The 25,355-nt window shown below is 40.9% G+C and overlaps 1 protein-coding gene across 2 annotated transcripts; it reads left to right on the top strand.

The window, feature by feature from the left end:
• The first annotated feature begins 240 nt into the window (after window positions 1-240).
• Window positions 241-24,068, top strand: kmt2bb (lysine (K)-specific methyltransferase 2Bb). 2 transcript variants are annotated; one of them, XM_030157149.1, is made up of 36 exons: window positions 241-602; window positions 2,361-2,433; window positions 2,544-6,083; window positions 6,200-6,378; window positions 6,542-6,658; window positions 6,781-6,967; window positions 7,507-7,738; window positions 7,884-7,951; window positions 8,041-8,298; window positions 8,991-9,097; window positions 10,608-10,718; window positions 11,162-11,275; window positions 11,430-11,576; window positions 11,655-11,747; window positions 11,835-11,952; window positions 12,059-12,172; window positions 12,616-12,800; window positions 12,938-13,039; window positions 13,275-13,385; window positions 13,619-13,695; window positions 13,963-14,180; window positions 14,292-14,395; window positions 14,535-14,672; window positions 15,207-15,365; window positions 15,460-15,577; window positions 15,671-15,749; window positions 15,840-16,000; window positions 16,104-16,268; window positions 16,355-19,529; window positions 19,717-19,817; window positions 19,920-20,057; window positions 20,188-20,440; window positions 20,580-20,687; window positions 20,796-20,879; window positions 22,883-23,012; window positions 23,129-24,068. In XM_030157149.1, the coding sequence occupies exons 1-36, from the start codon at window positions 297-299 to the stop codon at window positions 23,402-23,404; spliced, it is 11,646 nt and encodes a 3,881-aa protein (XP_030013009.1). In that variant the 5' UTR covers window positions 241-296; the 3' UTR covers window positions 23,405-24,068. The 2 variants fall into 2 exon arrangements, with proteins under 2 accessions (XP_030013009.1, XP_030013008.1); XM_030157148.1 differs by having other exon boundaries at window positions 241-626.
• Window positions 24,069-25,355: the final 1,287 nt, after the last annotated feature.

The following is a 25,355-nucleotide window of genomic DNA, read 5'->3' as shown; positions in this document are numbered from 1 at the left end:
TGTGGCAAAAAAGATGTTCCACTGAATGTCTCCTGTAATCAAAACCAAAGGTGGTGCAATGAAATATTGCCTGTGACTGTTTTTTGGCCGGGTAGTGTATTTCTGCATGATGAATTGTCACATAACGACCACTAGAGGTCGACCCACTTTTGCCTTCTCGTTGGAGTCCAGTCAGAATCACACCGGAAAAAAACTCGCTTTCCCTTGCAGCATTGCGGCTCCCCCCTCCCATCTCGCGCCTTCCCTCTTGTCTCTCCTCGAAGTGCTAGCCATCGGTGTGTGTTGTTGTTGAAGCAATGATGGCGGCAGCGGGATGCGGATCAGCAACCGCGGCTGCCGTAGGAGGCCAAGGTGGAACCGTTACTGCCAGAGGTCGTTTTCCCGGTCGGCCTTGGTCTTCTCGCAGTCGTTTGCGCTCTGAGAAGCGATGGCAACTCGGACGATCAGGCTTAGAAGCTGATGATGTGACGAATGGAGGCCAAAGGCCCACAAACCTGGTTCTATCGTTAAACGAAGACCAGTCTCACTTGCGCTTACTTGGGATAGAGGCGAGCCACAAGATCCTTGGCCAGGCTGGATACAGCTCTAGTGGGAGCGAAGAGGTGAGGTCCCAAACCCACCCAGGAGTTAGTATCTTTATCTCATTTTTTCACATTTCGTATGATTGTTAAATGCTCATGAATGAATGCTGTCCGCAGCAGTGTGACTGGTTAGTGCCATGGTGAAATGTCAACATCCTTTTGCTAGGCTAATGTTAACTTTAGCTTTCGGGGCTAACTGAGAGGCTAATGTTAGCACAGTGCAGCTTTCCATGACATTTAATGAACAGTCGCAACACAAAATATCACTTCACCAAAGCAGTAGAGTACTCTAAGTAACATTAACATTATTCCAATTTGCTTAAATTAGTGTTCACGTAACAGAAGATTGTACATTATGTGTTTTTTAAGATAGAGGTGAGAAACATTAATTTGTAAGCGGTGATCGCAATTATTTCATCTCTGGCCCGCTCATTATAATGGGCCAGAGTAGCAGCTAGCTAGTAGTAGCGAACACAAAGAACGAGTAGGCTAGCGCTTCTGTACCCTGTATAGTGGCTAACAGCTAACTGTTTGTATCCATACTGTCCAGATGTGGACAGGGTTAGCTACATTAAAACAGACAAAACAGAGATCTCCTACGCATTGCTTATACTACTTGCCGGCATAATTCAATTATTAGACCCTCAGATTATTCACCTTATATTACGGCTAACGTAACGTAAGGTAAGTTTGGTAGACAGATGTGAGTTGAATTGCCTTTTAAAAAGAGGACGGCTAACAATATTATACGTTTCTACAGGTTTAAAGGTGGTGAATGACTGCAAAAAACTATTTGTGCTCGGGTTAAGATTCGAGACTCGCTGAAACACAACAGCGGAAGTGTTCGTTGACTTTCAGGGCATAAGTGATAGTATAACTACGATATAATGTCATGTGTGGGAATCGTACTCACCTCACCTTCGCTTTAGTATGCAGGTCGTTAAAGTGTTAAATCTGCTGGCGATAAAGTTTTACATCTGGTCTTAGAGGTGGTAAATAAACTAGTTTACGTTTTTGATTCTGTCACTACATCTTGAAAAGTTTGCCAAGGCTATGCACAAAGCTGTATGCATCTGTGCAGGTGTATTTTCGTTCATACAAACACTTTTCAAGGGTTTTCTTGGAACTTATGTTTACTCTGAGTGCATAAAATACAAATAGTGATCTGTCATTTTGATATTTAAAAAAAAATTAGATATAGCCTTTAGCCCTTAAGATATGTATGAATTGTTGAGTGACTTGGTGAATCATATATGTTGGGCATTATTTTATTTTTCGCCGTTGTCCATTTTGTTATCAGTTGTTCATAAGATGTTGTAATTAGAGCTGCATGGTGTTGTAGAGGCATTTCTGTGTGGACTTAGTATTTTTATTTCTCCCATGTCTGCATAGATTTTTTGCAGGGCTCTGGGCCATACCACACAAACAGTCCAAATGCATTTAGTTAGGCTGTTTGACCACTTTTAAGTGGCCAATAGCTGTCAATGTAAGCATGCATGATAATAGTTACTGCCCAGGGTGTCCCATGCCTTTTGCCCACTGTCAGTGTAGTCTGTATGTGTAGCCCTTCTGCAGAACTGCACAGTAGTATAAGTTGTACTGATAATGTATGAGTCTATTAACTTACTTTGTGTAGTTAGCCTAATATTGCTATCAGTGTCTAGAATTCAGTGTGTATAGTGGGCTATAACATTATTTACTGATAGTATTGTAGTCTTTTTCACGGTGCTTTTGTTTGAGTTATTTTTCCAATTTTAATGCTTGCTATTTTGCTTCAAGGGTGATGATGACTTCAGAGGATTTGAAGCGGAGAGAAAAGGTTCGAAAGGACCTCGACAAAACCCTTACAAAGGTGATTTATTTTTCTCTACCATAAAAAATGTTAAATATAATTATAAAACAATACATAAGTTGAAGATTGCACTAAACCCAAATGGTTTTACTTCCTTCTTTTTACCTTAGGTGAAGGTGTCAAATCTAAAATACCAAGCGAGAAGCAACCACCCGCTGTGGATGCAGTGCCTGATCTTGCAAAAGATGAAAAACCTGTGGACAAGATACTTCGTTTATCTCCTGAGGCATCGTCTATAAAGGATTGCAGGAAAGGTTTGAAAGGAAAAAACACTATGGATCGAGCATCCACAAAGAGCACAGCCTCATCAGCAGCACCAAGGATTACTATAAAATTGGTGGCCAAAAAGAAAGTGAAAACTGTAAAGGAACCTGACAAGAAATCTGCAAAGAAGTTGAAGGTGAAAGGTATTCAGGATCAGCCTAAAGCCAAGGACATTCAGGATGACCAGATTTCAAGTGCCCATGTAAAATTAAAAGCTGAACCTCATGATGACAGACATGGTGCAGAAGATAAGGGAGGAGGGACATTACCTGCAAGAAGGCGTGGAAGATCTGCCTCTAAGATAACAGAGCCTGTCTGCCAGACTAACACCAAAGTAGTGGTGGACGACCAAAAACCAAAAGAGAAGAAATCTGTCACTCAGCTTGACACTGTAAAGGAGAGTGGGACTGAAGCGGCAAAAACAATTGCAAAGAAAGCAAAACATAAGGACACTGCATCAGAAAAAGGTTCTGAGGGCAATCAGCTTGTGACTCGTAGGAGTAGTAGAGTCACCAACCCACTCTCCAGAAAAGTACCAGATGTTGCAGCTGAACCAGAGAATTTGAGTAGTAATGAAGCTGTTCTGGCGGAGTCAAAGTTAGATGTTTCTAGATCTGAGGAGGCCAAACCACCAGCAAGAAGTGAGAGGCGAAGGCAAAGCAGAAGGCTGAATAAGGATGCTACACTACCAGAAGACAATGTTCCATCATCAATAGGGACGACTGACACAAATGTGCAGCCCAGTTTGCCTTTGAAAAACGAGGGAGATAAGATTCCAAGTTTAAAGTTGATAAAGATTAGAAACCCCAAGTATGATGCACAGTCCAGTGGAAAGAATTCAACTCGAAAGAAAAAAAGGAGAAAATATATCTGGACTTTAACATTAGTAAAGTCAGGAGGAGCAGGAGGAGGAGGTCAGATGCAGGCCACTGAAAATATTGTCAAAGTAGCAGAGAAGACTGTGAGTGAGGTGGATCAGTCCACTTTGTGTGACACTAGTGGCAACAAGAGTTTCAAGGGAAGAGATAAGAAACCAACACTGGATAACTTGGCACCAGAGGAGAGTAATAAGGATACGGACAGTAATGAGAAGGCTTCCCAAAATAAAACTGATGTCTCATTTAATGAGAAGCCTCCTATACAGGCTGAAGTTGAATTGGAACAAGTAACTGAAATGTCTCCACAAGAAATCACTAAATTGGATTGTGGGAAAGTTCCACCTCTTCAAATTAAAAAAGTTTCCTCCCCTGGTAAACATAAAAGCTCAAAGCCATCCTTCCTAATACAAAAAGTTAGTCCTGTGCCTGAAAAGAAAGAGGATGTTCAGAAAGATCCAAGTGAAGCTAATATGGATAAGCCACCGTGTGAGGATGAAAAAGTCATACCAACTCGGAGACTTAGGAGGAGGACATCAAGCCTTGAATCTCCACAAACAAAATCTGTCAGTGAAAAGCCAGTGGCGGCTCAGAAACGGAGGGTTAGGACAAATCAACAGGAAAAAGATGCTCCACAGGTTCATGTTGAAGATTCTTCTCAGGTTTCAACTGAAGATTCCAGCTCACACGTTCTTCCTGAAACATCTTGTCAGGTTTTGGCTGTAGACTCCTCTGAGGTGTCTGAGGAGATGAGTGTAAAGCCGGCTGAAGTTCCTGATCAGACTTCCTCAGAAAACACTGAGGAACCAGCACAGGTGCCAGGTGAAGTTTTTCCACAGAAGGTGGAGAATGAGGTAGAACCACAGATCAAAGAGGCCAAACCTTTACCTGTGCCTTCTAAACCTAAAAGATGTAGAAATAATAATTCAGGGAAAAAGAGGACTGTACAAAGAAAGAAGGTTAGTGTCACTCCTGAAACTGCTGTCATTACAGAAGTGGCCACAGTTGAAGCTACTAACACAGAGTCTGTGCAAAAGGAAGATAGTCAGCCTTTAGTAGAAGAGGTTAGTCAGTCAGAAACAAAAGATTGCACTCAAGTTGAGGCACAACCGGACATTGTATCAGTAGAAGAGCAGATCCAGCCTCCTGTAAAAGAGGAAACAGAAATTCAGCTAATTGACAGTCAACAGCCACTAGTATCAGAAATTCCTGTTAGTGATCCAAAATCAACATGCCAACAAAAGAAATCCCTCAAAAAGGTTAAGAAGAGACGCAAAAGTTTGATTGGGCAGCGCCAGAAGCACAGGCACAGGAGCAGAGATGGGAAGTTTGCGCCACTTAAATCATCAGAAAGTCAAGATATCATTGAGGGGGAAAGTGAAATTTCCACCCAGTTAGTGGCTACCACACCAGCCTCAAGTCCTAAACTAATTGGAGTACAAAAAAAATACAAAAAAAGACAGTCAGGCCTTCAGTTCATTGGCTCTAAAAGACCCAAACCACAATCCAAAATAATTTCTAAGCTGATGGAAATGGAAATAGACAAGGATAGTTTAAAGCAGGAAGAAAGTGACACATTAGTTGATGGGGCACAGACAGATGTAGTCGATGCTCAGCCTGGTAAATCAAAGTTTGTGAAAAATATCAAACATTTCATCATGCCTGTTGTAAGTGCCAGATCTTCACGTGTGATCAAGACCCCACAAAGGTTTATGGATGACGCTGGAATGTCAGTACTGCCTCGAAGAAGCTCTCCAAAGAAGGGTGTGCAACTGGGCTTGCAAATACGTCCAGCAAAGAAACGAGATGATGGTGCAGTCAGAGCAATATCCCCTATTCTGCCGGTTGATGAGGAGGACATACTGAGTGAAGCACAACTGGATGTTGATTTGTTTTCAGCTCAGGACCTAGACGACACCACTGACATAGCTGAAAGCCTGTTTTCTGACAGTAAAAGTGGCAAAAGTGAAAAAAGCAGGTCTTTCTTTAAGAACTCCAGCTTCAAGTGGCATGTGCCTGAAGAGTCTAGCGAGCAAGTGTATACACTGGACAATACACCAGAGAACAAATGTGAGGATTTGTTTTTATCTCCGCCAATTGATAAGCCCACAGAACTTTCTACACACCTCCATGATGTCCAGAAGAAGAAGACTTCCCCTAAATTTAGTAAACAAACTGCTCACCTCAAGATTTATCACAGGCTTAAGAAACTGCATACAGGAATTCCCAAGAGCAAAAACACAACAGAGGTGGACAGCGTTACTAAGCCTCTTCAGACGCCTGTTGATTTAGCAGAAGGACTTGATGATGAGGCCATGAGCATTAGCCTAAGACAGCGGAATACAGATGTAGAGAAAGACAAATCTAAACTTAAGATAGAAGACCTCAATACTCCAGGAGTTGTGAGAAAAGTTGCCGTGTGTGTTAGGACTATGAACTCCAAGTCTCTTGCATTTCAGCGTAGTCAAGGGGAACATTCAGCGGCGAAAGACACTGCCCAACCTCACTCAGGTAAACATAATAATAACTTACCATTAAGGTATTTACTTCTTTTAATTTCAGCAGAAAACCTTTACCTCAAGGTGATAATATTCAGTAGAGATTGGTATATATTCCTTTATTAACAGGAGAGCTGCAGTCAGGGCAGCGTTCAGGTGGTGGTGGAGATTATCCGGGGTCTGTGGAGAAAGGAGCTTCACAAAGAGCGCGTCTCACTGGTGCAAATAAAAGAATGTTCAATCTGCTCAGGAAAGCCAAGGTCCAGCTCATTAAAATTGACCAACAGAAACAGCTTAAATCATCTGGGGTAAGTTTTCAGTCATTCCTGATTCAAGTTCTTTATTATTAAGTCACTTGACACTTAAAAACATCTGCACTTGCAAAGAAATATAACTCTAAAAAGACCTGTTTATAACCTCTGAACTCTATTAATGCCTTGATTGTCATGTTCATTTTCATTCACCCTGTAGCTACTATCTGGTACAACTGGTGCCAGGTCTAGAGATGTGAGCTCAAAGAGACAAAGGAGGAAGCAGAGGGTTCAGCTTGAATCTGATGTTCCAGTCAAAACAGAGCCACCTCAACAAGTAAGCGTACAAAAAAGCCTCAATTAAAAAAAAAAATAAAATAAAAATCTGGTTTGATGTGTTTGTAGTTAATGGTAACAGAGCTGCTAGTCAATTCCACCCTCTGTTTTTCTCATTTTTAGCCACAGCTCATCTCCCCATTATGTCAGGAGTTCCGCAGAGCAGGAGGTCCACGGATCAAGCATGTTTGCCGTGCTGCATCTGTGGTGCTGGGGCAACCTCGAGCATTGGTACCAGATGACATTCCCAGACTGAGTGCTTTGCCTCTTCATGAAAGAACTGGCATTTCCCCTTCAGCTGTCACTAAAGGTAGATGTGGCATGAGTGACCAGTTCTGGACATGCGCTCTTGAATATGACTTTTATTAACCTAACTATTCCAGATGTGTGATATAATACTAGCTATTGTGCTCTTAACTTGCTAATGGAAGACTATGTGTTTATGTTGGTTCTTAGAGTCTTAAAAGTCAAAAGTCTAATATCCTGAATTTTAGTCATTAAGATGTCTTAAATGTGATTTTTGAAAGGTTGTTAAAACTGTGTAGATGTAGTGCTTGGTCGAAGCCTTTTGGAAAATATGTTTGAAGCTCACCTCAACCTGTGAAGGAACACCCATAATTTAAGAATTTGCGTATTAAGTTGCATTCGAATTGGGAAAAAAACCTTCCTGTAAAAAACCTCCAGCAAACACCTGCCTTCACTGTCTTCACAGGGGGAAGATTCCTAGCATGATGAGATGTAAAGTAGTTCTTAAACTGTATTTATAATGGTCCCAAAAAGTCTTAATCCAGCTTGGAACCTACAAAACTGGATAAACTCAAACTAAGATGTTGTCCATTGTCATTGCAGATGTTGGGTCCCCGTCAGAATCAGACAGTCCTGGGCTGTCAGATCAAAAGGTCACCAAGGTCAAGAAGCCATCAAATTTTGTGAAACGGAAAGGACTTGGGCCATTTGGTTACCGCTCTCGGAGATGTGGTGTATGCAAAGGCTGCAACCACGAGGATGATTGTGGGAAGTGCATGAACTGCCTTGACAAACCCAAGTTTGGTGGTCCTAACACCAAGAGGCAGTGTTGTGTGTAAGTTGACCTTCATTTAGTTTTATGTATATATTTGTGTGTGTGTGTGTGTGTGTGTGTGTGTGTGTGTATATGTAGATTATCACAGCAGAGTATTAAGAACCAATTGTTTTTTTGTTTTTTTTTTTTACTTTTGAATGACAAGGTATAAGAGATGTGACCAAATAGAAGAGAGAAAAGCACGCAGACTAAGTGGAAGAACAGTGCCCAAAGGTAATTTCTTAAGTCAGCAAAAGTGAAGACTAACTGTAATAACTGCATAGTATGTGGTGTGTCATCTGAACTGTTTTCTGTCTTTTAAGGTGCCTCTAAAAGACGGCGATCGTCCTTCAGTGGTGGCCATTCAAGTAATGATGAAGGGAATGAAGGTACTGCGGACTCACCATCAGGTCTTCATGGTGATGGTCACAGTCCATCCGTTAGAAAGCAGCCAAAGCGCATTGTGAAACCCCGTGTCTACTTTGATCTGGTGGACTATGACTCAGATCTAGATGACAAGGCTATCTCGAGCTCTACCTCACCAGCCAGGAGGAGAGGCCCTGGACCACGTTTCAGTGAAGGTAGACTTAACACTTCGAAGACAGACCAGAAACATGTTTCATTCATTCAGTCCTTTTGACTCAACAGGAAGCACTTTGAGGCTGTTCTACCGCTTAACAAATCTTAACACTTTAGTTTTAATCAATGTAATTGTATGCATTTCTACTTTTATTCATGTACTTAAATATTATCATATTTTAGTTATGGTAGTATTTTTCACAAGAACAATTACATATTCTTACATGTTACAGAGAAATTCTCTTTTACCCAGATTTTTTTTTCATGTAGATAATAGTTTTTACCCTCGGCCCTTGCCGCAGGGTATTGTCATCAGTTCGTCATCTGTCTGTCTGTCCATCCATATGTGCAAAAACTTTGCCGTGGACTAGTGGTTCTCAACTGTGTGTGTGTGTGTGTGTGTGTGTGTGTGGGGGGGGGGGGGGGGGGGGGATAACCAATGATAAGGTGAGGGGGCCTCACTTTAACTTTTCACAGCTTTATCGACACATCCTCCACATACAGGTCCGTTGCATTACTTGTAGAATTATGTATTGAGGTCCAGATTGTATAAGGATTGAGGTCCATGAGTGGGGGTGGGGTGGACGTCCAGCACATTGTCCACCCCCGTCCCCTTTTCAGGCATTAGGTTCATTAGGAAATCTTGTGATATTCCAGTGAAGCAAAACAAAATCCTGCTTTTTTTCTGTCACAGACTTTGTGTCACTGGATGGATTCCTTGGGGACATTTCAGATGATGAAGTTAGACATCGTAAATCCAGTTCACATCGTGTACCAACTGGTCGACGGAAATCTGAAAAGGTGAGTTTGTCATTAAGGCTCTGCTAGGCAGACACTAGGGATGTCACGATACCAAAAATTCAGGAATTGATACCGATACCACTAAAATTACATGATTCTCGGTACCAAAGTCGATACTACGTCAAAAAAAAAAAAATCATAAGAACCCATAAACTTAAACAAGAAATACTTTAAGTATTTGCATATAAATGAATATTGCTATTGTCTCTAACTCTCTCATCTGTCTGCACTGTCAGTCACATCGTTTACTGCTTTGAATGCACAGACATGATTGGCTGAGTGGTATCAGGTGGGATGGCTCTACATGCATGCGGTTGGTCTGTGCGTTTCCTCATCTACTCTACTGTAAGCTGAGCTGGTTAAAATAGAAGCGCTCTACCACCGGCTGTAGGTCCGGGTCTGTACGGGATGGCTTCCAGGTCCGGACCCGGACCGCGGTCCGCCTGTTAGTGACCGCTGGTATAGATTCTTGTTGTCAACATTTCGCATCGATGGTGGCCCGAATGGGCCAGGGTGTAAAAACTGCGTTGGGCCATTGGACCAGTGCCAGTGTCGAGCCCTGATGATATCGCATGTCATGCTGAATAACGGAACTCACCTTGAATTCTTTTAAGAGATCTGGCTCCTGTCTTGAAGTTGCTTTGCTAGGTTCATGGTATCCCCCCCCTTCGTTTGAATTCCGTGGTGGCAGTGTTTACACATTGGCTCATGTGTGTCAATAACCACGTCATGGTCGTCTACCTGAAATGCCAAATACTTCCACACACGACTTTTCTCCCCTTTTTTGTCCATTAAACAAGTCGGAGCATTTGAGGCAACTGTTGCTGTTCTTTCACAAGTTGCTCTACCTGTTGCATGTGTACTTTTGGCGCATACTGCCCCCATCAGTTCTGGAAGAGTAGAAGCCTACCGATGGTACCGATTCTTCTGCAGGGATCGGTTTATCTGTTTCTTAAAAGAATGAGTATGGACAGGGTTTTTTTATTATAGTATTGAATGGTATCGTGAGTATTGGTTCTCATGACATCCCTAACACACACACACAGCTTTTGGCAGCTTAATGTTTTGCTTTCTTTTTCGTACAGTCACTGACATGTCAAAGAGAGTAGATAGGCTGTGTAGAAATTTACTAAAGCCAAATGGCCAGAATATGCACACTGTCCTGATGTACACCAGATGACGTCCCCTTCAGCAGTGTCTCTGTGTGTCTTTAAAGGCTCTGTAGCATGAGCATAGACAATAAACCAGCTAAAAGAAATCTATAATTCATATAAACTATTTTGAGGGAATGGTCTGCTTTGAGCAAGTTCTGTGAGAAATGGAGCACTACCTGTTCCTTTTTTATAAAATCCAGGCCATGAAGTTCCATTTTTGCAAAAAGAAACTACAAACCAGATATTCAAACCTCAGACGTTTTCATTGCTGTCATGTGCTTAGCTCTTATGTTGTTAATGTGCATGTTTGATTTGGTATTGTTTTGACATTTGTACATATGTTCTCTTTGTCTTAGGGTCCTTTGGAGCAAACTCCTCCCAGTGTCCTGGCTGCCTTGGCTCATGGATTTGAGCAGAGAGACACAGAGTCATCTAAGCCTACTCACAAAATCAGGGTCGACTTCAAGGTATATTTTCAGTATTCCCTGTACATCACTAGTTCGCTAAAATTCAAGTAATGATATATTTGTACATATTTAGTGTAAATAAATTAACTGGTGAAATGTACTCTAAAAAAAGCTTGGTAATAATGTAGTGTGAGAACATGTTTATACTGTATGTAACTAATACAACAACTACAATTGTTTTATGCCAAAGGCTCTTTATGCTCTAAAAAAACAATGGATATTAATTCCACATTGAATTCCCTTCTTCACTGAAAGAGTGGCTCCTGACAAATGTGTTGCAGCTGACTATTCTAGTGACAAACCATAGCCTGGGAATAACACTATAAATATTTGAAACATTTCTGATAATATCCAGCAGAGGGAGCAAAATGATGAAATTTACTGTGAGGAGTCTTTTTCCAGCTGTGATCATGTGTACCATATATTTGTGTCTTTGTATTTAGGAGGACTGTACCCTGGAAAACGTCTGGAATATGGGTGGTTTAAGTATATTGACCTCTGCGCCGCTCATGCCACCATATGTGTGCTTCCTCTGTGCCAGTAAAGGGCAACATGAGGTAACATATTTTCCTTAATATTCATTGAAATATCTTGTATCATCTTAAATTTTGTTGCTACAGTGTTACTTTAGCAATAAATATCATTGTAGTGAGAATTATTTCACTGCCATTCCACTATGAAAAAGGTGTGATTATGCATTTATTTGTGCAGATGCTGTACTGCCAAGTATGCTGTGAGCCTTTCCACCAGTTTTGCCTTGACCAAGCAGAGCGCCCTTCTGAAGAGAATAAGGAGAACTGGTGCTGTCGTCGCTGCAAGTTTTGCCATGTGTGTGGTAGGAAAAACAAACAATCCAAGGTACAGTTATTTACCTTCCTTCTATACTTTCAATTCTTGTGATGCATGTAGTGTACTAATAAAGCATTGCCTTTTTAGCCCCTGTTGGAGTGTGAACGGTGTCAGAACTGTTACCATGCATCTTGTCTGGGACCCAACTATCCGAAACAAAACAAAAAGAGGAAAGCTTGGGTAAGTTCACAGTCAGAATGTTCAGAAAATGTATGTTGAAGTTGTAAAAGGACTATTGCCAGTATTGATTTCATGGTTTCTGTGCAGGTTTGTATGACATGCATAAGATGTAAAAGTTGTGGAGTCACGCCAGGGAAAAGTTGGGACACTGACTGGAACCACGATAAAGGACTCTGTCCAGACTGTTCAAAACTCTATGAACAGGGTGAGGGGACAACTTACTTCTTTGTTGTGGTGATTTTTTTGTTCCTGTATAATTACCCTTCTTTCTGCATGCTGCTAATCTTGGATATCTTTTTTTTTCTCATAAGGTAACTACTGTCCAATCTGCTTCAAGTGCTATGAGGACAATGACTATGACAGTCAGATGATGCAGTGTGGCACCTGTAACCACTGGGTTCATGCCAAGTGTGAGGATCTAACAGGTAACGTTGATACATTGTCCACTGAGAATACATTCTGAATCCCTTTATTAATATCATAACATTTCATACTCATCAACATGTGGAAATGTTGGAGCCACAAAGCAATGTCAGTGTTAATTATAATGTACAATTGTTTATATTCCCAGGTTCTCATTCACCAGTTAAAGTTTAACAAATGACATATAATACCAAAAAATATAATGACCAGAGATAAAAAAAAAAACAACAACTCAGGATTGACTTGTTGATTCCTTCTGTGTTATTTGATAAACGTGTTAAAATCTGTTTCACGTTGTGTGACAGGAAATACAGTAGGTGCATAGCTCCACAGTGATTCAGTGGATTTTTAAGAATTCTCTGTTGTTGTCTTCACTACTTCATGTTTGGAGAGATGCATTCATTTCATCTCCTCTAAATGTGATTCTCTTTTATAATGATTGCAGATGAACTGTATGAGATCCTCTCCAGTTTGCCGGAGAGTGTAGTGTACTCATGTCGGCCATGCAGTGTGACGCAGCCCAGTGCCTGGAGGGAGCTTCTGTATATTGAGCTCAGAGCCGGAGTGGAGAAGGTGCTGGCCTGTTTACTTTCCTCTACACTCACACAGCACCTTGTAACTTGCTCACAGGTAGGAGACTTGTTTTATGTTTCTCATCTCATGAATTAAATATTTAAAAGGCGGTGATATTTTTCACTGTGAACTATTTCAGTTGAGTTAGTAATGTTTCTGAACATGTCTAATACACCCTGATTTTTCTGATTCAGTGTGAAAAGCTGGTTGATCCTGACAGTGGGATAGAAGGACAGCCAGCCTGTGACCTCCGTTCTGTAGGCAAGAAGTTTGACAAAGGCCTTTACACTACATTGGTGAGTGTACAACCTTTAATTCAGCTTCTGTTAAAAACACTTTCAATAGTAATGTTTCTGTAAATGTTTGAGATGCCCAGTAATGTAATGGTTTGACTTGATAAACAATTATACTCTGTTTTGGTAAAACACTGTCATCTTTCTGTTGTTGGATGTGATAAGGCAGGCAATGCTTCGACTCATCACAAGTCAAAGTAAAAAAAAAAAAAATGCTAAAAATACTTTTTTGTTTTAGAAAATGTTTCATGAAGATGTAGTTCAGGTGGTGAGGAAGAGGCTTGAGCAGGAGGACGATCTTCCAGAGGAGCAGAGACCCACTGCCCTTGCACGCTCCTACTACTTAAAGGTACTGTAATATATAGGGGTAAAAACAACATTTCTAAACATAATAATAATAATTATTATTATTGATTCACATTTTAGTTCTTAGAAGTGTTTCACACACTAAATCAAAACACGTAATCAGTGTTATTAACTTGTGTTTGTAATCAAATATCTAAGAAAGGGATGCCATGTTTTGCTAGCATATAGGTTTGTATGAGTTCAGAATTAATTACTGTATTTACTGATTTTTCTCAGCTCCTTGAGGAAGTATTTAACTGGTTCAACAGCCAAGACCCAAAGGTTTGGAACCCTTGTACCAAAGACTTGCCTGTGTGAGTAATTACCTCATTTCAATGGCTTGCATATAAATGGACAATATTTTTGCTTTTATCTGTCAAAAATAGTGCTGAATGTAGATGTTTTTAGAAGATTTAAGATGGCTTTAAATGCTCTGATGATTTAATTATATATTTGAGTATTCCACCTTCAGCTACCTGTCCAGGCTTTTCATTTATGCTGTATGAATGCTATAAGGGTATTGTGTTTGTGCACTGTTCTAGTATATCACCCATGAGAAATGTTGTAATTTTTATTAATAGGGGGATGCTGTCCAACGCTGTTTATCCGCCTACAACAGAGCATTTTTATGCTCAGTGGCATGAGAGAGAAGAGTTCACTTCCAGAGTTCCTTTAGGCCTCTTGCAAGAGGAAAATGGTCAAAGCATAGATGTGAAGGAAGAAGAGCTGGTTTCCACCATGTCTGGTGAATCAATAAACCACTTCAAAACCAGCAGGGCTGTTAGACTCAAATTCAAAGGTAATGTTGGAAATGCATGAGAGATTTTACTACAACTGGCTCCTTGTACACAACAATTTTTCGCTCACAGTATTTATGCCTCAAGTATTCATTTTATTTCCATATATGTAGGTAAAAGGGGGAGGCTTTCAAAAGCCGATCTTGACACTGGATGGTCGACAGATGATGAAAGACAGTGCTCTTTGTGCCAGAAATATGGTGACCTCAAGCCAAATGTAAGAAATGTCATAGTGTTGAAAATTAAAAAGAGTTTGCAAAATAAATTATACCAGTATGTGGTTATTGAGCTGTAGTTGTACATTACGCAAATTATAATTATGGGGGCCTTACATAGTCTTGTGTGTTTTGTTTTAGGAGGCGGGCAGGTTGCTGTACTTGGGCCAGAACGAGTGGGCTCATGTGAACTGCTGTTTATGGTCAGCTGAGGTGTTTGAGGAGGACAATGGCTCTCTACTACATGTGCACAGTGCTGTCACAAGAGGCCGCTTGATGGTTGGTTATGAATTTACTTTATAAATTAACTCAATGAAAGTCAATAACATAAATCATTACGAAATGATCATTGTTCTTCTGGGGCTACAACCAATTATTAGTTATTAATGAGCCTGATATCCAATGTTTGAATGTGATGTACACTTACAGTAAATGGGGAAAGTCTAGGTATCAAAATTTGCTGTGACAAAAACTCCAACCCAAAATATTAAAATGTGTTCAAGCACAATTTAGAATAAAAGATTACTAAGATTGACACTTTTTTTTTTTTTTTTTTACATTTTTGAACAGCAGCATTTCTTACTACTATAAATATATTGATATATTTATAATATAGATAGATTTACTTTTTCTTTTTTTTTTTTTTTTTCAAAATAATACTGAAAATGGTGTAAAAAAAGTTATTGGATCCAATAATCTCAGAGGGTAATAATCAATTCCTATAATTTATGTCTAAAAATATTTTATGTGTATTATTATTTTTCGTTTCATTTTCGGTTTGGTTCTTATTTCACCAACTTTTTCCCCTGTCAGCGCTGTGAACGTTGCAACCAGACGGGGGCCACAGTGGGCTGCTGCCTGACTTCATGTCAAAGCAACTATCACTTCATGTGCGCCCGCTCTCGTCAGTGTGTATTCCAGGATGACAAGAAGGTCTATTGCTACAAACACAGACATCTCATCAGTGGCAGGGTAAATTTGCCTTTTTCTACTTCTTAAAAGGTGTGGTAGTTGATTTGATTCAAAGCTGTAAAATTACTTATGAACGTTCAATTTTTTTGTTAAGATGATAACTGGTCAGGAGTTTGAAGTCAACCGCAGGGTGTATGTGGATTTTGAGGGAATCAGTCTCCGTAGAAAGTTCTTGACCGGAGTAGAACCAGAATTAATCAATGTGATGATTGGTAAGAACCTTTTTTTTTCTTTTTTTTTTTTTTTTCACTTAGCAATATTTACTTAAGGTAAATTAATAACAGGCATCCATGTTGTGACTACAGGTTCCCTACAGATTGACAAACTTGGTGTGCTGACAGAAGTTTCAGCTAGAAAAGGAAAATTATTTCCTGTGGGGTTTCAGTAAGTTGTACTTTACCTTCTTTTCAGATCATAAACAGCATTATGAACTTTAAATGAAATATTGATAAAATTTGGATGTGTCTTCTATAGATCGTCTCGCTGGTACTGGAGCACAGTGAATCCCTTGCGCCGTTGTAAATACACTTGCACTGTCCGAGAAGTTCGACCCCTTGTCCCTGAGAAGCCAGTTGAAGAGATGCCAAACCAAGGAGACAATCAAACTATTGTCCACAGCCCCTGTCCACCACCTGGTAAGTGTCCTGCTGTTGAAAACAGAAAAGCATTGGGATGTCATTAACCTTGATAACCTGAAAGATGCAAATTGTAATTATCTCACAAACCTATATTTATCAGAATCTGAAGATCAAGAGACTGATACAGACTCGCAGCCCCACTTGGAGGAAACGTTTGTACCAGTCCAACCCCTCAAGTCAGATCACGGAGCAAGGCCAAAGATTCCCAGTTATCCCCAAGCCAGAAGGCCAGCTGGAGGCTTGTCCAGACCTCTGCCATCCCCAGGTAAATAAGACCCTGAATTTTTGTCCTAAAAAAGGTTCCAATGTAGAGTGCATAGATCTTAAAAAGTTGATTTAATTTTTTTCTAGGTATTGCCCAGTTAAAACCCCACCACATTTTAACCATAAGCGATCTGGAGGAGACTCGAAGGGTCCGTCGCCACAGTCCACATTCACAGACAACAGGCCTCCGCAGTCACATGTCGCCGCCTCCACTGGGCCCTCTGGCCGGACCAGTCCCTTTACGTGCTGGAAAAAGTCCCCTACCTACTTCCCCACTGTTTCCGCTTGGTGCTACAGAAAACCTAATAAATTCTCCATCGTCCCGCCCAGTTGGAGGTAGAAGTGCTTCCTCAGTCCGATGCCACGGAAATACAATGACTCATTGTACCTCATCTTTCTTCTCTCAGTCCCCCTGGCAGGATAGTGAAGGAAGTTTTTCATCTCCAAGTCTGTCTTTTTCTTCATCTATACAGCATTTGCCCAGAAACCGGTTATCATTTGATCTGAGCCAGTCAGACTCAGTTGAGGTACCACACAATTTCTTGGCTTCACCAGAGCCTGAAGATGTCTCACCTGCGAATGGTACATCACCACAGGGGGACCAACAGAAGGAAGATGAATTTTCCTTCAATTCATTCCACAAGGATTCTAATATTTCTCTAGGCCAAGAGATGAGGACAGAACTGGAGATCGAAGAGACACTCCTTAATGAAGGTGTGGCAATGAACTGTGGGGGCCAAATAGTGGTGGAAGGCGATGATCAGGAGGAGTTTTGGGAAAGATCCCAAGAGGTACACAAGAGAAAGACTCTAGTTGCTAACCTTCCTCGGTCTGCAGCCTCAACCAGAGATGATTTGGGAAACACCTCCTCTGACGATGATATGGAGCACTATTTTGACTTTTCACGGACAATTGTAAGCCGCCCAGGAGCAAAAGATCATTGCAAGTCTCCCTCCTCTCCTTCTTCCCGACCTATGGCTCAACTGGACGGTGTGGATGATGGCACAGAGAGCGATGCAAGTATAGCCACCAGTGACGATGCTCAGAAAGTTGAGGGCAATAATCAAACTTCAATACAAGCCAAAAACCAGCTCAATAAAAAAGGCCCTGAATCTGAAAATGGCACACAGACTGTTCCAAGTATCAGCCCTAACACATCTTCCAATGATAAACACACCGATTCTCTATCAGGTACCCTCTCAGCAGCCAGCAGAACGATAGAATCTTCACATCAAGATATACGGAAGTCCTATGAGCATTCAAATGTGGCCAGTATGGAATTAGTCTCTCCAAAACATTCCACAAATTTACCAATGAAAGAGCAAAAGTCTGCAACTCCTTTACTTGATCAGGAGTCTGTGCTTCCTACTCTAGATATTCTGCCTAACGTACTCACAAAGGTGCCTGAGACATCACATTCAGAGGAGCTATTCCAGGGTTCCAGTTTGGGTTTTGCTTCTGGAACACCTCTTGTTCTTGAAAGATGTGACACCAATTCCCATTTAGCTGAGATTGTTCCATTGCTCGCAGATTCATCACTAGAGACCCAACAGTCTGATGTTGGGACATTGACAAAAACTATGAACTCAGAACCTGACAGTGGTCACTTTGTCACATCAGCTGAGGGATCTGGTCTCTTAATGAACCACTTAACAGTGAATGAAATAGAGCCTTCATTGGCCACCTCTGCTGATAGTAGTCAGGGTCCCCTCCTGGATCTCCTTCAGCCCTCCCCTTTAATACCTCCTGATGCACAAAACCCTTCTCCAGGCCTTGTAAACTCTCTGCAGATGTATTCCTGTTTGCCAGGTTTCAGTCAGCCTCCTTTAACAAGCATCACACTTCAGCCAGTAACAACCACACAAGAGTCTACAACCTTTCCTCTATCAGACCCTTTGTCTACTAAACTAACCACCCTCACTCCTGTTGGAGACATAACACAAGCACTAATCAATGTTCCCCCTCAAAATGACCCTGTGCTCTCAGCAACATCAGGCACTTTTCCCACTGCAGGAACTACTGGTACTATCTCTGTACCAGTGTACTCCCCTCAGACACAACCATTGGGTTCTGCAGCTGTCACCATCGTTTCCTCATCTGCCTCAGTATCTTCGCTTTCTGGACTGGTAACACAGTGCTCAGCAGCTCCGGTGTCAGTCCAGACAACTTCAGCCCCTGTCATTTTAAATGGTTACAACTCCACATCTTTGCAGAAAGATGCTACATCTGGTCATACAATCTCCATAAACTTTTCTGCACCCAGGCCCGCTTTGGAACCTCAACAGCCAGTGGTACCCCAGGCTTTACCTGGCCATGCCATTCTAACAGTGAAAGAGGTGGGAGGTCCAAATGTAGATCCTACGCCACATGTCCTTCTGGTCAATCGTCTTGGGCAGATCTTTGTAAAGAACCCAGAGAGCAACACTTTCCAACTTCCCACTCCTAACTCACCCTCCTATAACTGTGTTACGCAAATTGCCAGCCTTTTGCAAAGTAATGCACTGTCAGCCACATTAGCAGCAGCTGGTAACATGTCTGCCCCTTCCCCTGGGGCCAACGTGGCAACAGCAGCTCCTCCATCTGTCACACCTGCAGTTCAGAATCCCACCACAATTACACAGCTCCTTACACACAATAACAATGGTGCAGTGGCATCAGTTAATGTGAAGAAGCCAAGAAAGAATACAAAAGCGTCAAAAGATGAACCTGTTCCAGAGTCGAAAAAAACAAAGAAAAAGAAGGAATCCAGTTCATCAAGAAAATCCAAGTCAGCCAAGGCCACAGGGCTGCCTTCTCTGTCAACAGAGAATCCACCCATGACTCCAGCTGAAAGTGCACAAGCAATTATCAATCAGGCCATGGCAAGTAACTACACCCCAAAGTGGAGTGGGCTTCGGACACTTAGCCCATCCTCGCTGGTTTTGCCTCCTGGACTGTTAATTGAGCCAGAACCATCGGTGTCACCTCCCTCCCCAACACCTGCACCAGCACCAGCATCCACCCCTGTACCTGTAACTCGCCCTCGTACCCACGTCCGTATGAAGAGAGTATCTTCACTGTCAGACCGCATTGTCACCAAGAAATCTAAAGTTGACTTCTTGCAACCAGAACCCATCAGTGAAATTGAAGAGCACCGTAGACCTACCTTTCCAAGCATCTCTAGCAGGGCCTCAGGAGTTCGCATCAAGACACCAACTGTGAAAGGAGTGTTGAACTTGGATGACATAAAGGAGGACCATTTCAGTGATTCTGGTAGCTCAGGGTAAGATTTTATAAAACAAGTATTCTCAGTTCAAGTTCATTTGTATTAACATAAGCATTGCACACAAAAACAACAAAAATATTTCATATAGCAAAATCACCTTTGTGTCATCAAGACAGGATTTTAAAATCCCTGCATGAAGTGACATTGTTAATAACATTGCTCTTCTACTACTAATCTTTCTCAGGTCTGAGCCTTGGGATTATATGTCTCGAGGTGAACAAGGCAAACAGCAGGCTTGGGAACCTGTGGGACACAGTACTCTGACTGACTGGAAGAAATACTCTGGTATTCTTCAGCTACATTATTTGAATGGCATGAAATTACAAGTATTAAGTGACAATTAAGTGACTAAGTTAATTTAAAAAATTCAATATTTGTTTTTCTTAGGCGCTGCATCTACCTCAGATGATGAACCACCACTATCAGATGAGGATGTTGAATATCCCAGTAGCAGGGACCAGCCACATTTAAAATTTGAAATAACCAGCGACGATGGTTTCAGTGTGGAGGCCGACAGTATTGAAGGTGAGCTGGACATTATGTTAAAAATAAATTTTTCCTTAAAATGCAATTTATCTGACATATTCACCAAATTATTACACTTCCTCTTGCGCTGGCTTTTCTGTTAATTTTTTTTCTTATTATCTCTGTTCAGTTGCTTGGAAAGCAGTTATAGATGGGGTGCAGGAAGCACGAGCAATTGCAAGGCTGAGGCCTCTTACCTTTCAAAGGATCACTGGTGACCGTATGCTGGGGCTGGTCCATGATACAGTGGTGTTTCTGCTGGAGCAACTTCAAGGAGCACACCGCTGTCAACGCCACACCTTCCGGTTCTTCAAACAGTTTTCCCAGGAAGATGACCTACCTGTCAACCCCAGTGGCTGTGCCCGCTCTGAGCTCTACCTTAGGTATAAATACCAAGAACTGTTTATCATTGTTATTATTATGCTGTTCCAGGGTTTGTTTGGTTAAACACTGCTGGAGAGACTACAGGTGTTGGTGTTTCTGTGTTTACTCATAATTTTTGTATGTTTTTGTCTTTAACAGAAAGTCAACATTTGATATATTTAACTTCCTGGCATCTCAGCATCGACAGCTTCCTGACATTGGACCTTATGATGATGAAGAAGATGAGGTTCTTTTGAAGTCAACAAGGTTGGGCTTCACTCAGTGTCACTTTTTTCTTGTCATGCAGATGCCGTTCTCCAGTTTTGTGCTTTTTATGGAACAAGACAGTGAATAAATATCACCTCTTTCTTTTAGGCGGGCTACTAGTTTGGAGTTGCCCATGGCTATGCGGTTTAGACATCTTGAAAGAACTTCCAAGGAGGCTGTTGGCGTGTACAGGTTTGCACAGAGTTACTCAGAACCATTTGTGCAATGTTTACACTCTTATCTTCACGGAACTGACAAACCTATGATAGAAAGTTTCTCAGGAAAAAGGAAGAAACCATCTCAGAGACATTTGTGTTGTAATTCTATAAGGTGATTCATCTGAATAATTTGATATAATTTGACCAAAGAATTCTACTTGAACAAAACTAGTTTTTGTCCATTCAGGAGAGCTGACCTACAGTTGGCTGACATAATCCCAATATTTTGTGTATATTACACAAAATATGTTTTTTTAAAACATTAAAATAGCAATATTACAACATTGCATTTGGAGTTTTTGTTCAGCCATAAAGTTCTCCTGAGGAATAATCTTACATTTTATGATATAGGCTTTTGTCTACAATTTGCAGAAAGCAAAACCTCAATCAAATTAACTACCCTGTGTGTAACTTAGTAAATTTTATTGCCGATTATCTTGCTTAGGACGCTCTTTATAATTTGCAAGATTTTTAATCTCAATGAGTCTTTTCTGAATAAATAAAGGTTAAATAAATTTGATTAGACCTAAGATAACCTAGCAGGGGTTCATAGATAAATTAATTCTTTTGTATGACAAAAAAAACTGAAACATGGTACTTTTTGCATCACAGCTGTCTCCCAGGTGCAGATTTATGTAAAATACTGTGGGAAAGAAACAGCTGGTAATTGCCAGACAGCAATGACAAGCTGTAAACAACAGGAGTGTTAACACAGCCCCTTTACCATGGTCAACATGTTCAACTGGTACTACACACATGAATAAGATAGTTTCATAGGATATTTCTGTTGAATTGAAGTAAAGTATAAAATTGCTCCTAAAATTGTGCTTATGTGTTGGAGGTGATTTTATGTAACCCATAAATGCAAAAACATGAAAGATATTCAACAAATAAGGGTAAAGGGTGTGTTAGTATTCTGTCTTGATTCTTGTTTGTGAACCACCCCCAAAAAAGAACCAAAGTTGAATAGGAAACATACCAGTAACCTTTAAGTTACTCAAGACTGCATGTGAAAAAATCGTAAGAGTACACAGGAATAGTTGCCAAATGTACATGACAGAGCAAACTGCCCATAATTGGTCATTATTGGATGTAGGGGATGATGTTCAAGCAAAGAGGAAATGCAGTGAAAACTTAATAAATGTAGTCATCCAGAAGTTTTGAAACTGTAATATCATCGTTTCATCATAGGAAGCTTTTTGAGGGAAGTTTATTAAAGCTGCGGGAGACTTTGGTGACCAATTTTTCATCAAATCTGTCGAACCTCAGTCATAGCCTAAGTATCACGAATCTGTAAGTCTTTCTGTGATTACTCACCTGAATCTCTTGCATCACAGTGAACAATTTCGAAGTGCCATCCGCCATAAACAAACTGTGTGTTTACAAACAGAGCCGGGAGGTAACTCGGCTATCTTCGGAATTTTGTTGTGATGTGTATTGTGGGAAATGGAGGTTCGCGCAGCGGCAGCTGCTACAGACATGATGCGGAAATGGCAGAAGCTCCCTTCCCTCTATGCATATTCCTCCAGCCGTTTCCGCGTTTCAGCCATTTCTGCATCATGTTTGTTTCATCCATATAATAGCATATGGTTGCGCGGTTGCACGAACCTCTGTGTCCCACAATGCACATTGCGACAAAATTCCAAAGATGCCCGAGTTACCTCCCGGCTCTGTTTGTAAACACATGGATTGTTTATGGTGGATGACACTTCAAAATTGTTCACTGTGATGCATGAGATTCAGGTGAGTAATCACAGAAAGACTTCCAGATTTGTGATATTTAGGCTATGACTGAGGTTTTACAGATTTGATGAAAAATTGGTCACAAAAGCACCTTCAAGTTTTACCCTTAGATCTAGAGAATGTGTGCCGCCATCACACTGCTGACTAATCTATCACTGTTGGTGTTTTGAGTTTACTGGTGTAAGAACCCTGATTTTTCACTGTACAACATTGACCTGTGTACATGTGTTGTAGGTCTGCTATCCATGGGCGTGGCCTTTTCTGCAAGAGGAACATTGAAGCAGGGGAGATGGTTATTGAATATGCAGGCATTGTTATCCGTTCAGTGCTCACTGACAAAAGAGAAAAGTACTACGATGGCAAGGTTGGTTTGTTCTGTCTTTTTTACACATTTTCATCTAATCATCCACAGTAAGAGGGATTAAGTTTTGAAAATTCAAGTATTAAAGATATTGATGTGTTAAATGTTTTCTTCCATAGGGTATTGGCTGTTACATGTTCCGCATTGATGACTTTGACGTGGTGGACGCCACCATGCATGGAAATGCAGCAAGATTCATCAATCACTCTTGTGAACCCAACTGCTACTCAAGAGTGATCAACGTGGAGGGTCGCAAGCATATCGTTATCTTTGCTCTAAGGAAGATCTACAGGGGGGAGGAGCTCACGTATGACTACAAGTTTCCCATTGAAGATGCCAGCAACAAACTCAGCTGTAACTGTGGGGCCCGGAGATGTCGGCGCTTCCTCAACTGAGAGATCCCTCTTGAAAAGGGGATAAATCTGTTTACTAGTAAGCCTTAAATTAAGGTGGCACTGAGTTGGGCTTGGGGAGGTGGCTGAAAGTCCATAAAAAAATGGGGGATTTCGCCACTATAAGAATGGTTAATAACACTTGGCTGGTCAGAAAGGATAGGTGGACAAGGTTGGAACAGCGAGTAAGAAGAAGAGAAAATCCTGCACAAAAATTTGCGAACTTTTGAGAAGTTTATATGTTCACAAGGTACTGTTTCCTCTAGAGTACCAATGTATAGCTGGCACAGTAACGTCACCACAAGAGTAAATGCTGAAGAGGAAGTAAGAAACTGTTAAACCATTTGTAGAAGTTGTGGAGAGGTCCTGGATCTATTTGGATGACACCAACAACATTTCTTTGATACACACGTCAAGCCTTACCTGTTTGAATCATTGCTAAAAACCCTCTTACTAGGCTTTGAGAGATTCCGTACATTTTCATTTATTTCTGGGTACAGGTTGCTGTAGTAGTACACTCGTCACGATTGCTCCATCCTCCAGTGATGGGAACCTTTAGCCCCATCTGTGCAGTCTGATCTTGAGCCATACATTCACCCCAACCTTTATTATTTTATATTTTATTGAACTGCTCATGTGGTGTTTTCTTTTTTTTTTCTTTTTAATTTTTTTTTAATCTAAATAACAAGACAACCATGGTGCTAAGCTTTGCAAGGTCTTTGATGTCTTTAGTTGGACTTAGACGTCCTGCACATCAGGAACCGTTTAGCTGTTTATTCACCCTGCTGAGAACATGCATCTTCAATTTATGCATTCAAGCAGTACTCTTAATGTCAGTGTCTGCTAGTTTCACACTTGATATCTTAGTCTATTTTTCACTTCCCTCTTTCCACGTTGATCCAAAATACATTATAGTGATGTAATGGTTTCAGTTAATTACTAATAGTGTCATATTTATAGACAGATGTGTGTCTTTCAGCAGTTTGTTTTTCTTCCTTTTTTTTTTGCTTGATGTACAGTGTATGTAGCAAACACTACCCAAGCCAAACACAAAGAGTTGAAATGGTGGATAACAGTTTTTTAAAATATATATTTTATTACTCTTATGGCAGATGCTCTGTCTATTGCAATAAGACTGCAGTTGCACATAACCAAGAAACATATGATTCTGTTCGTTTTGTGAAATCTGCTACAGTTAATCTCTTAATCAGGGAGAGCACTTGTTAAAAAGCATCGCCACTGAGTGTGTGTGCATTCAGCTTCTGCACCAGGCTTGTTTCTAAATGTGGTTGCAGGGTGTCGTGCTAGAAACGGAGCTGAGAGAATGCACTCGGCACCTTAAAATAATGTTTGATGTTGTTCTTAGTCAATGTTCAGTGCTGTCATTAATGAGGTTAATCAAATTTACACACTGTTTAGATTGGTAGTTATATTTATTCCTGTTTGATTTATATTAATAATGGTAAACGGTTGTGCTTTGTACAAACGGTGGTGGTCTAGTATATTAGGAGATCTCCCCTTCATATTATTTTATTTTGTTTACAAGTCCTGCCCTGTGTTTCTTTTATTTACTTGAATTCCCTCCCGGGCAGTTGTCTTTCATTTATGCCTTTAATGACAGAAGTTGTTCCAAAGCAGGTATTTTTAACAAATCATTTTATTTTTTGTTATGGCAGGTAACTGACCGTCTTACGAGTCCGCCGCAGGAATGACACTGTTTGGCCTCCCCAAGCCCATTATTGTTTTCCCCCCCGTCTCCCAAATTCACCAGAGCAAATAGGATCTTATTTTGTCTTAATCTTAACCCCTCCCCTTCCTTCTTGCATGTCCAATCACTGGGATGGAGCCCAGATACACTTGTGTCAATCACCTTGCTGACAACAAGAACAGAGTCACTCCCAACTCCTTGCAAGGATTCTACCTCAGCTGTTTAGACAGATGTTTGGGAATACTG

This window comes from Sphaeramia orbicularis, chromosome 16 (assembly GCF_902148855.1).
Source record: "Sphaeramia orbicularis chromosome 16, fSphaOr1.1, whole genome shotgun sequence".
NCBI lineage: Eukaryota > Metazoa > Chordata > Actinopteri > Kurtiformes > Apogonidae > Sphaeramia > Sphaeramia orbicularis.
This window is presented reverse-complemented; position numbering and strand designations above follow the sequence as displayed.